General features: G+C 59.8%; 1 protein-coding gene across 17 annotated transcripts in view; it reads right to left on the bottom strand.

Annotated features, from left to right (window-relative positions):
* Window positions 1–14,443, bottom strand: part of CELF5 (CUGBP Elav-like family member 5) — a 40,254-nt gene that overhangs the window by 20,094 nt on the left and 5,717 nt on the right. For 12 of the 17 annotated variants that reach the window (XM_055124861.1, XM_055124863.1, XM_055124864.1 and 9 more), the window contains exon 2: window positions 9,365–9,447. The exons of 1 other annotated variant lie outside the window; for it this stretch is intronic. In XM_055124861.1, the coding sequence (XP_054980836.1) occupies window positions 9,365–9,447 (83 nt within the window). Of the gene's footprint in view, window positions 1–231; window positions 378–426; window positions 518–9,364; window positions 9,448–14,443 lie in introns of those variants that run through there. 4 more of the 17 variants (XM_055124870.1, XM_055124871.1, XM_055124873.1 and 1 more) reach the window with 4 other exon arrangements.

Genomic DNA, 14,443 nt, shown 5'->3' with positions numbered 1-14,443 from the left:
GGGAAACCGACTCCCCCATCAACCCTGCAGCCGCCCCGCCGTGGGATCCCGGTGCCACCGTCTCCGCCCGCCCGGGAGGCCCCTTCCCCTTTCCCGGGTCAGCTCGGCAGGGATGGGGGGTTGGGGGCCCCAGAAACCAGATGGGCAGCCCCCCTCCTTCGCTCCAGCCCACCCCCTCCCCCCACTCCGATGCTGGGGTCCCCGCAGCCCCGCGCCCCGCTGGAGCCTTACCCGCCCGGATCGCATCCACGTGCACCGCCCGCTGGCCCCGGGCGCACAGGCGCGCGCACTCCGCACGCGCGTCCCGCGCCCCGCGCCCCGCGCCCCGGGCCCTGGCAGGAGGCGGCGAGCCAAGGGGGGTGCAGCTGGGTCTCCCCACTCCCCACCCCGCCAGTCGCCCCTGTCCGCCCATCTGGCGCTGCCCACCTCCTTCCGGCTCCCTCGCTCCATCTGTCCCGCCCAGCGCCCGGTGCTGTCGCCTCCACCTTCTCCGGTTCCCCATCGCCGCGCCCGGCCCTGCCCCTCCCTCCCTCCCTTCCTCTCACCAAGTGCTCAACGCTGCGTGATTCTGCACGGGCCCTGCTCCCTCGTCTGACGAGGTGGGAGGAGGGAGGGCAGGTAGAGACATCCCCAGACACTCCAGGTCGGTACCGGGACAGACTGAGACACCAAGGGCAGGTGGGGAGCTGGGGCTGCAGGAGGGTGGAAAATCTGCGGTGGGTTCTGAGGCATGAATAGGAGTTCTGAGGTGTAAGCATTCCCATGTTAGAGCTGGCTGAAAGCTGGGAGGGGAGAAAACCTGGTGGGTTCTGGGGTCCCAGTCATGCCCTGAACCAGGAGCACTGAACTCTGGGAATGGCCGTCACTGGCAGCGACCACACATGCAGCTGGGTCCAGTGCTGGTCCTTCTCCTAGCCCCTTCCCCCCCTCCTCACCCCACAGTGCTTGGGTGAAGTCCAACACCCCTGGAAAAACAGTCTCTTCCTTCTGGGTTGTGCATGTTACAGAGGGGAAACTGAGGCAGGGGGACAGAAGCTGAAGGAGGACTCAGCTGGGCCAGCAGGGGTGCACCCCATGTCCTGGATGTGTAAAAGGGGACTTAGCCTGGCTGCTCTGATGTGGCTGGGGGGGGGATACACATCTGGGAGGCCCTTCCCCCACCCTGAGGCTTCCTCTGCTCCCCGGGGTCCAGCCCAGCCTCCACCAGGCACCCAGGTTGGGCTCCTCTTCCACTCTGGACTGCCACTGTGGGCACCAGGGTGACCCCCAGCCCTTACCCTGGGGCTAGACACCCTCCCTAATTGCCCAGGGTGACCCCCAGACCTTACCCTGGGGCTGGACACCCCCCTAATTGCCCAGGGTGACCACCAGCCCTTATCCTGGGGCTGAACAACCCCATAATTGCCCAGGGTGACCCCCAGCCCTTACCCTGAGGCTGGACACCCTCCTAATTGCTCAGGGTAGCCCCCAGCCCTTACCCTGGGGCTGGACACCCTCCTAATTGCCCAGGGTGACCCCTAGCCCTTACCCTGAGGCTGGACACCCTCCCTAATTGCCCAGGGTGACCCCCAGCCCTTACCCTGGGGCTGGACACCCCCCCTAATTGCCCAGGGTGATCCCCAGCCCTTACCCTGGGGCTGGACAGCCCCACAATGCCCAGGGCACCAGCAGTGTGGTCACGGCTGTGAAGCCGTCCACCTGGAAGCCCCCACCTGCCCCTCCAGCGTCACCCGCCCCCAAAGCCCTTTTGCTCTGCCCACACACTGGCCTCTGTCCTCTCTGGGTCCCCCCCTCCCCTGAAAGGCCCAGCGTGTAGTTTCCCAGTGATGACGGAAATGAACGGAGTCTCCTGGGCAAGAAAGGGGGAGAGTTCCTGAGCCTGGCCTCAGTCTTTCCGAGGGCCCCGCTGCCCGCCTGCTGCCCCTCAGGGGCGTTTCTCCAGACCCACCCTGGTCCTTGTCAGAGACCAGACACCGAGGCCCCGCAGGGTCAACTCACGAGACCCTGGTCTTAGGCTGGTGTGACTTTTCCCCTTGGTTTGGGGGGTCACACTCGGTGGTGCTCAGGGGTTGCTCAGGGCTCCCTCTTGGCAGGGCACAGGGGACCCTCTGGGGTGAGGGGAATCGAACCTGGGCCGGCCGCGTGCAAGGCCAGTGCCTTCCCCACGGTGCCATGGCTCTGGGTCCGCTTTGGTGTGATTCTGAGACAGGTCACGTAGGGCTGGGCTGGGTCCCGCCAGGGAAAGCTCCCCTTATGGGAGGAGGAGGGGTCTCCGGGAGGGGAGACGTGCACCCCACACACGCTCTGCCCTTCTGGGGTACTCAGAGGAGCCGCAAGAGGACCCCCAACCGGGGCAGCCTTGCCCTTGACCCCCAGACCTACAGGGCTTTGGTGCCCCACTCAACTCAGGGGTTTAAATGACAGCAGGGCTCAGACGGTGGCCCTCGCTGTCCCCCTACCCCCACTGCCCCCACAGTCCCCTGCTGCCACTGAACATCCCTCCCACTCCGAGAACCAGGCTCCAGCCCCCAGGGCCGCAGTGAAGGGCCTTCCTTGGCAGAGTCAGGATGTGGGGGGCAGGGGGGTCTCCTCTTTGCCCACCCTGGGTCTGACTGGAGAATGTGTATGATTAACACTGAGTCCCGGAGCAATAGCACGGCCGGGAGGACGTTTGCCTTGCACGTGGTCAACCTGGGTTCGATCCCCGGCATCCCACAGGGTCCCCCAAGCACTCAGGAGTGTTTCCTGAGTGCAGAGCCAGGAGTCAGCCCTGAGCATTGTTGGGTGTGGCCCCCCAAAAAAATTAAAAGAAGAAGAATCACAATCTACCCTGTGCTTCTCTTGGGCCACCCGGGCCCACCTGTCGCAATCCAGGGCACACAGGATATGCGACAAACACCAAGGTGTTTCAGCTGAAAAAAGGACCCCCCACCCCTGGGAGAACATTCTAGATGGGTTCTGTACAACCCAGTAAGTGATTTCCTGCTCTAGAACACTCCTGGTTTCTCTCTCCAATACAGAGGCTGGGTCCCGGTCTAGAACATTTGATTTGTTCATTTGGTTGGTTTGGGAGCCTTAACCATCAATGCTCAGGGCTGACTCCTGGCTCTGTGCTCAGGGAGCACTTGCTGTGCTATCCCTTCACCCCCTGGTCTGGAACATTCTAGGCGTGTGCTGATACGAGAGCTAACCCCCGGTCTAGATGTGACTGTCCAACACAGGGACGGGCATCCTGGTCTGCAGCTGTCTAGTTCACTGGGCATGACATGACAGCTGGCTAAGGAACATTCTAGAACATTCTAGAACCTCACTGTCCTCATCAACGCTGGCCAAACAGCAGTTTCAGATGACATATACATGTATTAAAATTAATCACATTAGGTTAGGTTTCTTCTTTTCTCCTGGAGAGGAATGGGGGTGATACCCTGCAATGCCCGGGGTGACGCCTGGCTCTGCACTCAGGAATCACTCCTGGTCCTTGGGGAACACTGGGATGCCGAGGTCCACCTCAGGCCGGCTGCGAGCAAGACAACACCCTACCCATTGCACCATCTCTCCGGTCCCTAAAGGTTCTTTTATTTAGGGGGCTACACTCAGCATTTCTCAGGGATTACTCCTGGCTCTGTGCTCAGGAATCACTCCTGGTTGGCTCAGGTATGCTGGGGTTCGAACCCAGGTTGGCCACGGGCAAGGCAAATGCCGTCCTGACTCTGGCCCCAAATTTCCTTCTCTTTCCTTTTTCCCTTCCTTCCTTCCTTCCTTCCTTCCTTCCTTCCTTCCTTCCTTCCTTCCTTCCTTCCTTCCTTCCTTCTTTCCTTCTTCCCTCCCTCCCTTCCTTCATTCCTTCCTTTTTTTCTTTCTTTCTCTAGTTAATGAACCAAAAGTTCATTAACTATATGAAGCCAGTGGCTACTGTCTTGGACAATTCCTGTCGCATGGAGAGTTCTACTTGACAGTGACGGTCTTTGATTGACAAGCTCCCGCCCTGTTCTGGCTCCCTGTCTGCTTTTTGCAAATAAAGTTTTATTGGCACACCATCATGTGAACATCTATTTCAATGTTCTCTGTGGCTACTTTTAATCTTCGAGTAGCTGCCAGGCGGCCAAAACAGAAAACTCTCTCTTTGCAGAAAATAAAATAAATAAAAATTTCGCCGACCTCCAATTTGGAACCCTCTGCAGCCATATCCTGCCAGGATGTATCCACATGTGGCTCTGAGCTCTCCAGCTCATGTGACCGAGGCAGAAAAGGGGTGAGAGAGAGCCTTTCATTTCACTGCAGTTATGGGAGGCAGAGGAACCTAAATCTAGAAGTGGATGCCATCCTCAGAAACCCTTTGCCTGCATTTCAGCAGTCACTGAGCATGTTCTACGTCATTTTCTTTTTTTCTTTTCCTTTTTGCCAGCCCTGGCAAGATTTGGGGCTTACTCCCAGCTATGAACTCCGGAATTTCTCCTGGTGCTGCTCAGGGGACCCTCTGGGAAGCCAGGGGTGGAAGCCAGGTTGGAAGTGAGCGCCTTACCTGCTGTCCTAGCTCTCTAGCCTCCGCATGCTCTGTTTTCATGGTTCATTCTATAAATGGCAAACACAGAGGGATCCTTTCTGGTCTAAAATGAGTGTCCGGGATGAGACAGACAAGCTTAGACACACGTTGTGAGCACTTAGGATGGATATAAGATGCAAGAATGGTCTCATGAGCTGTTTTTATATTTGATGGTTGACCGTCTGTTGAAGCAGAGGGATTCTGGACAGGCGAGGGGAAACTACAGCAGAGCAGTAAGATTATTTCCACCTGTTTCTTTTTCCCCTTTTGCAAATGTTGCTCATAGGGCTGAAAGGATACTACAGGGATTAGCACGCTTGCTGTGCAGGAGGCCAAACTCTTGCTTTGATCCCCGGCATTGCACAGTCCCCAGAATATTGCCAGGAGCAACCCCAGAGCACAGAACCAGGTGTAGCCTGGATGGATGGACAGATGGGTTGGTGGGTGGATGGGTGGATGGATGGATGGGTGGGAGGGAGGGTGAGAGGGTGGATGTATGTATGTATGGATGGGTGGATATGGGTGAATGGATGGATGGATAGATGGGTGGGTGGGTGGATGAATGGTTGGATGGATGGATGGATGGATGGATGGATGGATGGATGGATGGGTGAATGGGTGGGTGGATGGATGGGTGAATGGATGGGTGGGTGAATGGGTGGGTGGGTGGGTGGATGGATGGGTGAGCACAGAGCTGGGAGTAGCCCCTGAGCACAGAACTAGGAGAAGCCTGTGAGCACTTCCAGGGTGGCCTGATCCCCCTCCAAAGAGTGAAAACAAAATCAGTAAATAAATGGTGCTTCTAGAAGAGTTTAGTGCTGTGTGTATTTCTCTTAGAACATTCTAGGTGCTCTAGAACATTCTGCCCTACAACATTTGCCAGCTGCTTACTCCGCTGTTTTTTTTTTTCCAGCTGTCGCTGAAACTCTTGCTAACTCCTTGAGGGCAGGGAGAGGGGGTTCCCCATCTATGGCACTGGGGGCTGTTAATCACAGTCCCTCCCCGCCCCTCCCCCACTTCCTGGTAGTAACATCTCCAAGTCCTGTGTCCAAAACTGTCCCCAACACCACCCCACTGAGACCATCTCTACCACCTGCCTCTATTCCTTTGTCAGACACTGATGCTCTGGGTGTCCCCCCTCAGCCGCACCCCTGCATCCGGGGTCACTGTGCCCATCCCTCTACGCTGCCCCGGCTTCAGGCTGGTCCCTGGAGCCCCCCCACCTCCTCCTCCTCCTCACCCCAACACTCCCACCCACCAGGCATCTTCTCTGGGGCAGGGCGGGGCTGGGGGCTGGGGGCTGCGGTGCCCAGTGCCTGCCAAGCCTGAGCCCCCCAAGCACTGCTGGAAGTGAAGCCCTGAGGTCTGAGCCAGAACACTCATGATTTAAAAAAAAAATTATTGAAAAATTTTTTTTTGGTTTTGTGGGTGCTTGATGGCACTTGGTGGTGCTCAGGGCTGACTCCTGGCTCTGTGCTCACCCCTAGGGGGTTGGGGGACCCTATGAGGTGCTGGGGACTGAATCAGGGTCAGCCACATGCAAGGAAAGCCCCGTCCCCACTATCCTGTCGCTTCTGCCCCAGGAGTCCCCATGCTACACTGGCCCCCACCCCCGGGGTTAAAGGGCAGTCCCCTAAAATGTGCCTGAGGTCTGACTTGGAAAGAGGCATTTGCAGGGGTGACTGTGATGGGGCTTTGGAGGGGGGTGTCCAGGGCGGGAGAGAGAGGAGGATGCAGGGGTGCAGGGGTAGGGGGAATTGGAAGCGACACAACCATCACTCAGGACCACCCCCCTCGCCGCCCGAGACAAGCAGCAAAGGCGCCTCCACAGGCTCTGTCCGTCCACACTAAGGCCTGAGTCGCAGCCGCCTGCTGCCCCCTGAACTGTGAGCCGGGGGGTTCTCTGCGGTTCAGTGCAGACCTGTGTGCAGGGCTGCCACAGCCTGAGGCACCGCACCCCACCACATACCTGTCCCCACTCCCGCCATCCTGCTGCCCCTCCCCAGGCTGCTGTTCTGGGGGAGTGGGTGGGGAAGAGGGGTGGGTGGATGGATGGAAGGAGATGGATGGGTGGGTGGGTGGGTGTATGGGTGGGTGGGTGTATGGATGGATGGGTGGGTGGGTGTATGGATGGGTGGGTGGATGGGTGGATGGGTGAGTGGGTGGATGGGTGGGCGGGTGGGTGGGTGGATGGGTGGAGGGATGGGTGGGTGGAGGGATGAATGGGTGGATGGATGGATGGATGGATGGATGATGGATGGGCGGGTGGATGGGTGGGTGGGTGGAAGGATGGATGGGTGGAAGGATGGATGGATGGAGGGATGGATGGGTGGAGGGATGGATGGGTGGATGGGTGGATGGGTGGATGGATGGATGGGTGGATGGGTGGATGGGTGGATGGATGGAAGGATGGGTGGATGGATGGATGGATGGATGGATGAATGGGTGGAGGGATGGATAGGTGGATGGGTGGATGGGTGGATGGGTAGGTGGATGGGTGGATGGGTAGATGGGTGGGTGGATGGATGGATGGATGGATGGATGGATGGATGGATGGGCGGGTGGGTGGATGGGTGGAGGGATGGAGGGATGGATGGATGGGTGGGTGGGTGGGTGGGTGGGTGGATGGATGGATAGGTGGAGGGTGGATGGGTGGATGGGTGGATGGATGGATGGGTGGGTGGATGGATGGATGGATGGGTGGGCAGGCGGGTGGGTGGATGGATGGTTGGGTGGGTGGATGGGTGGGTGGACTGCTGGACAGTTGGATAAGAAATTGGCTTTGGACCTTAGTAATCCTTCAGAAAATTGGGTGTAGGAATGCAGGGGGCCGTCGGGTACTGCTTGGGGCATTGCCAGATGCCCCAGGGGACCAGATCTCTCAGGACAGACATGGCAGTGTCTCCAGCAGGGCCTGAGGCCACAAGCCATGGTGCAGAGAATGAGAAGGGAGGGGCCAAGCCTAGCCCATCCCCTGGCCCCTGCTGCCCGCCCCTGGCCCACGTGCCATCTGATGACAATGGCAAATGAGTGAATCTGGTGGTGTTCTCCCCACACACACCGGACATCAACCAAGTGCAGAGCCCCCTTCTGGGGGGCTTTCCTACTTGCAGTTCCCCTCTTCTCTCGAATGCTGACGCTTCCTGGCAGCCCTTCACGACTCCCTTCTCTAACAGACTCCACCCCCTTCACACACACATACCAAACCCTATTCTGCACTTCCGGTGAAGGCAATCAGAGAGGGCTAGTCACTGACCGTCACACAGCAAGTGGCTACTGAGCAATGAACCCACTCCAGTCGCCGTCACATCTTCCTCCAGGGACGGGGGCGCTCCAGACTCTTCAAGAGGAGACTGAGGCTGACCCCGAAACTTCCTTGGGGAGCCTCTCAGGAGGTGTCTCCGGCCAACTGGGCCTGTGGACTAACAGGAGGCCCAAGAGTGCGGCACTGTCCAGGCCCGATGGCGCCGGGCCTCACTCAGGCTGCATGGACAGTGCTCGGGTACTGGGCGGTGGCCGGTGCATGCAGGGCTCTGACCCCTGTCCTACCTGCCCAGCCCAGAGCAAAGACCCCTGGGAGCAGGGCGGGCTGGGGCGCGGCTTCGTGCTAGAGCTCATGAGAGCCTGGGCTCAAGCCCCAGCAACGCACGTGACCTGAGCACCGAGTCATGAGTAGCTCTCGAGCCAAAGCAAAGGCCACCATCCTGGGGCCGGGTTGACAGGACAGCAGGGAGCACACTGGCCTGGCACGCGGCCAGCGCGGGGTCGGTCCCCGGCAGCCCACAGGGTCCCCTGATCACAGCGCCAGGGGGAGCCCTGAGCACCGCCGGGTGTGGCTCCAAATATACCACGTGACCCTCCGGGTCTGCCAGGACGGGAACTGTGGCTCCCAAGCTCCATCCCCCGCACTGCACGGTCGCCTGGTGGCCCCCAGCAGAGCCGGAGAGAGCCCAATTAGAAACAACTCCCTTTCCATGCCGAGAAGCAACTAGGGCTCCTCCTCAAGGGCCCCAGACCCTGCACCCCTTTCCTGTCCTGTCCCCCACCCACCCACCTCTCCTGCTCCGTTTCCTTCCCGACACCAAGTCTGGTCCTGCCCCAGGCCCTTTGCACCGGCCACCTGCCCTCTGCCTACTAATGCCTCCTCCCACTGTGAGTCTCAGTCCCTTGACCCGGCACACTATGGGCCAGAGACCCTTGTACAGCACACTGTCTGCACAACCACACACACTACCTCTAGGGCGTGTGGCTGAAGGTGGGGTACGGACAGGTAGTTAGTGCTCATGCTAGCACATAAAAGGTGCTCGATCATTGCTGGTGCTGGCATACAGCAGATACTCAATCAATGCTCACACCGACACTCAACCATTACTCACACAGGCATATAGAAGGTGCTCAATCACTCATGCTGGCATATAGCAGGCACTCAATCACTGCTTTCTCTGGCATACAGCAGGCACTCAATTGTTCTTCACTCTGGCACACAGCAGGTGCTCAATCATTGCTCATGCTGGCATACAGCAGGTGCTCAATCATTGCTCACGCTGGCACACAGCAGGCACTCAATTATCGTGCACTGTGGCACACAGCAAGCACTCAATCATTGCTTACTCTGGCACAGAGCAAGTGTTCAATAGTTGCTCACACTTCAACCAGTGCTCACACTGGTACACGGCGGGTGCTCAATCCCTGCTCACGCTGTTGATCATTCCTGTCCTTTCTCTGTCTAGACGCACACGCATCCAGGAAGGGCTCCGGCCGCCCTGAGACCGAAGGATGAACCCCCATTCCACCACGCCCGAGTTGGCACCCAGGACTCACCCCGGGCAAGGTCTTCTGTTCATGCAGGGCGGTCTGAGCTTTGATGGCAGAGTCCCGGGCACAGTAGGTGAGAAAGGCACAACCTGGGGGGAGAGGCAGGGTCAGAGAGGGGCTCCCGGGTCAGCGGCGCACAGTTCTCGGTGGTCCTCCAGGGGCAGGCCGGGCCCCCCCGACCTGTGCCGTGTACTCGGGAATGTGCTCAAAGAGGGGGTGACAGTGCGCTCCGCTGCCGCATGGGGGGACCTGGGCAGGGGACACGAGCCAGACTCACCAGGACAAGTGCTGGAGACCCCCAGGAGTCCCCTGCAGAAAGGCGGGGACTAGGAGGGGAGGGCTGGAGTCTGCGGGGACAGACCCCGGGGGGCGGAGGGGGGCGGGGGAGTGTCATGTCTGAATCAGCGCTGTGGCTCCAGCTGCAGTGCTCCGGGGCCCGGGAGCGCGAGGCAGGGACCCGGGCGGCCCGCGTGCCTGGCCTATGCTCCCCCGCCGTGCCGCAGCCCTAGGGGTGGTCGGGGGTCTCCCCCTCCCCCCCACGCAGCATCGTGGTTCCATCCCAGCCACACCTGCGACACCCGAGCTGCACCCCTGTGAGGTGCTCCTGGCCCCACCCCCGCCTGCTTCTCCACTGGGCAATGGCGCCTGTGGCTTCACGGTGCAGGCGGCAGGAGGGGTCTCGACGGTGCTGGGGGGCCTCCAGGGATGCACCCAGAGGTGCTCAAGATCCTGAGGATGAACCCCGCATCGGGCGCTGGCCACACCCAGACCATGTCCAAACTCTCCCGAACCAGACTCTCCCCTTCTTCTTTGTGATTATTTTATTTGGGGGGAGGGTGAGCACGTCCTCCCTTGTCGGCGGTGCTCTGGGAGCACTCCTGGCAGGGCTCAGGAGACCCAACAGGGACGCCGGGCATTGAGCCTGGGCCGGCCGTGTGCGAGGCGAACACCCTCCCCGCTGCACTCTCGCTCCGGCCCCTCAGACGCGCTGGTTCTAAGAAAGCAGCAAGTTCATCTTCAACGGAGTCTTCCCACCTCTGTCCTGAGAGGTCACGGCCCCCTCTCCTCAGGGCGGGCCACGTGCTGGGGGCCCTGTCACTGGGCTGTTATCTCTGAGGCTGAGTCACCTCTGGGAGCCCCCAACACCTACGAGCCCAGGGTGGCCTGACCATGCTTGGGTGACACGCACGTACCACCCGCCCCCCCCCACATGCACCAGTGGGGTCTGAGGGTCCCAACTTCTATCTTTCTGGGGTCATACTTAGCGGTGCTCAGGGGTGGACGCGGGGCAGCAGCATGCGAGGCCGGTAGCCCTGGCTGCTGTGGTCTGTAGTATCTCCCCGGCCCCTCCATGGAGGTTTTCTTTGGGCTTTTGCTTGTTTATTTGGGGTCATACCTGGCAGTGCTCAGAGGTGATTCCTGGCTCTGTGCTCACAGGATCACTCCTGGGGGTGCTCAGGGGACCTTTTGGGGTACCAGGGATGGAACCCGGGTCCGTGGTGAGTAAGGCCAGCACCCAGCCATACTATCCTCTCTGTCTCTCCAGCACCTCTGCGGAGGGTTTTACTGGGGTGAGGGGCCACACCTGGAAGTTCTCAGGGCTGACTCCTGGCTCTGTGTTCAGGGATCGCTCCTAGCAGGGCTTAGAGGGCCCTATGGGGTACAGGAACTGAACCTGGGTCAGCCACATGCAAGGCAAATCCCCTCCCCGCTGTGCTATGTCTCCAGCCCCACCGCTAGTGAGGTGCTTTTGGGGGGGATTGTTTTTTTGGGTCACACCGGTGATGCTCAGGAATTACTTCTGCATGCGGGATCCTGTGGGATGCCGGGGATCGAACCCGGGTCATGTGCATGCAAGGTAAGCACCCTCCCTGCTGTCCTATGGCTCTGGCCCTCTCTCAAGGTTTTTTTTTTTTCTTTTTGGGTCACACCCGGCGATGCACAGGGTTACTCCTGGCTCTGCACTCAGGAATTACTCCTGGCAGTGCTCAGGGGATCCTATGGGATGCTGGGAATCAAACCCAGGTAGGCTGCGTGCAAGGCAAACGCCCTCCCGGCTGTGCTATCGCTCCAGCCCCATCTCTCAAGGTTTCTGCGTGCATTTCTAGAGGCTCCCGCTTTGATGTCGAAGATCTTCTTTGCGTTCTGGAGCTGCTTTTTCTTTGGTGGGGTGGGGGGGAGCAATGCCCAGTGATACCTGGGGGCGGCCCCCAGCTCCGTGGTCCAGATCACTCCCTGCGATGCTCAAGAAACCCAACACTGCCGGGATGGACCCGGGCGGGCCATGTGCACAGCCTGGGCCGTGTGCAAAGCCTGAGTCCAGACCACCGGCTCGCTCTCCCTCTGCCCCCGACTCCTTCCGGCACTGCATGCACCTCGCCATTGGAGGCTTCTCCCCACGGCGGGCCAGTCCCTCCCCCTGGCGCTGGTGCTCCTGTGTTTCCCGGATATAATTCGTGGAGGTCTTAGGAGCGAGAAGCGAAGCTGGGGAAAACTGGCCTGAGGGAAATCAGCCGTGGCCAGGAGGAAATGAGACCGCAGGGCTGGAGCCACAGCACAGCGGGGAGGGTGTTTGCCTTGCACGCGGCCAACCCGGGTTTGATCCCATAGGGTCCCTCCCCGAGCAAAACCAGGACTGATTCCCGAGTGCAGAGCCAAGACTCACCCCTGAGCATTGCAAAGTGAGGCAAAAAAAATGGGGCTGCCGGGGCCACGGAGGACTTAAAGGGGTGCCAGGCACACTTGTCCTGCAGGCGACCCCAGCTCAAGCGTCGCCAAGAGTGGCCCCAGAGCACTGATCTGGGAGTAGTTCCGGAGGCTGCAGGAGCCAAATCCTCCCTCCCGGGACCCCCTTGCTGTCTCGGGGGCCCTCTCTGCAGAGCGGGAATGCGTGGCTCGAGGAGAAGTGCCCGCCTCCAGGAATCCGAGTCCAGAGGCAGCCACGTGGGAGACTTGCAGCGGGCCAGCCCCTGTCCGTGGTGCTGAAACAGCTTTTCTGGCTCCGGGCTCGTTCCTGTCACTCAAGGGGTCAGGACCAAGAGAAGCGGCGCCTTTTCTGGGTCACCCACCAGGGCAGACACTCTGGGTTCCCATTAAGGGGGAGTGGCTGCATTTCCGCCCCCGCCCAACACACACAATCTGCCTGTTCCACTCCTGGCCCCCAGGACCTCAGACCCTGACTCTGGGTTTTGTTTGGGGGCCACACTTGCTGAGATCACAGCTGATGCCTGGCTCTGCACTCAAGGGTCAGAAGCTCTTGGGGGGATGCAGGGGATCGAACCCGGGTCGACTGCGTGGAAGGCAAGCAACCTACTCGCTGGACTACTGCTCCAGCCCCTCAGACCGTGACTTTGGGAAGAGTCATGGCTGGCGTCTGAGTGAAGAGTCAGGGTGGAGGGCGGCTGGGGGGCAGCCCGGAGGGCACGTGCCTTGCACATGGCTGCTCCAGGCTCGATGGTGTCCCCCCTGCATCTCCAGGAGTAATTCCTGAATCCAGAACCAGGAGTCAGTCCTGAGCACCAACGGTGTGTCCCCCCCAAAACAGAGGAGTCAGGGTGGGATGCGGGTGCAGAGAGGGGGCACAGGGTGAGGCGTCTGGCTTGCAGGCAGCAAATCTGCAGAACTGCAAAGGGACCCCCGTATGCAGACCCCAAACCCCCTCCAAGGTGATCCCTGAGCAGAGCCAAAAGAAAGCTCTGAGCACTGCCAGATGTTGTACCCTCCACAGAAAAAAGAGTGAGGTGGGGGGCAAGGGGCCTGCTGTGTGAACTGGGTTCTTATACAACCCCTGTCCTTATTCATGAAGGGGGGGCCCTGGGGTGGGGCGCTAGCTCAGTGGGAATGGGTCCATTTTCAGTCCCTGGCACCATGCACCCCTCCAACCCCCCTTCCCCGTCAGATGCAGGCTAAAACAACCCTCTATAGCGGCATAGAGCAATAGCCCAATGGGCAGAGCATTTGCCTTGCACGCGGCTGACCCAGTTCAATCCTGGCACCCCACAGGCTTCCCTGAGCACCGCCAGGAGTGACCCCTGAGTGCAGAGCCAGGAGCCAGCCCCGAGCACTGCTAGGTTGTGGCCCCCAAACAAAAACAAACCAAACAAGCAACCAACTAACTGCACTGTGGGGCCTGAAGGTGGAGCCAGCGGGTTCTGTGGCCCCGAGCCCCCTGAGCATGCCGGGAAGGCACCCCGGCAGCGCCGGAGAGGGGGCACCACAGTGGGGGGACAGTCATGACTGCCTGTTAGCCCTGGAGAAGGGTGGGGGGCCTGAGTCAGGTTCTCCCTCCCAGAAGCTAGGCTGACACCCGAGGTTCCGACCCGCTGTAAGGATCCTGCCATGATTCTAGGCTTTCAGCAGAGCAGCGGGGCAAGATCACACAGAAATGAAGGCAGAGCCAGGACCGGAAACCACGGCTGTCAGGCCCCGAGCCTGGGGACCCTCCCCGACCGCCCGTAAGGAGGATGCAGGCAGATGTCGGGAGAACGCGCTTCACCGCCTTCTTCCTCCCTCCAGCCCGCCTCCCACCTGCTCACTCAACCCCCTCAAACCACGCCCCCATCCAGCCATCTACCTATTTATCTGTCAGCCCATCCAGGCATCCATCCATCTCACAGCCCCATCTACCACCCATGCTTCCTCCACTCGTAAACCCACCTACCACTCATCCTTCCTTCCTTCCATCCATCCACCCACCCATCCACTGTTCCATCCACCACCCACCTGTCCATACACCCATCTATCTATCCACCCTTAAATCCATCTATTCATCCACCACCCATCCATCCACCCACCCATCCATCCATCCACCCACCCATCCATCCATCCATCCATTCACCCATCTATCCATCCATCCAACCAACCATCTATCTATCCACCTACCCATCCATCCATCCACCCATCTATCCATCCATCCACCCACCCATCCATCCATCCACCCACCCATCCATCCATCTATCCATCCATTCACCCACACCCCCATCCATCCATCTACCCATCCATCCTTCTATCCATCCATCCATCCTCCCATCCATCCATCCACCATCCACCCACCCATCCACCCATCTACCTATCCATCCATCCACC

Source organism: Sorex araneus, chromosome 2 (assembly GCF_027595985.1).
Source record: "Sorex araneus isolate mSorAra2 chromosome 2, mSorAra2.pri, whole genome shotgun sequence".
NCBI lineage: Eukaryota > Metazoa > Chordata > Mammalia > Eulipotyphla > Soricidae > Sorex > Sorex araneus.
Note: the sequence above shows the minus strand (reverse complement) of the source record. Positions and strands in the feature narration are given on the sequence as shown.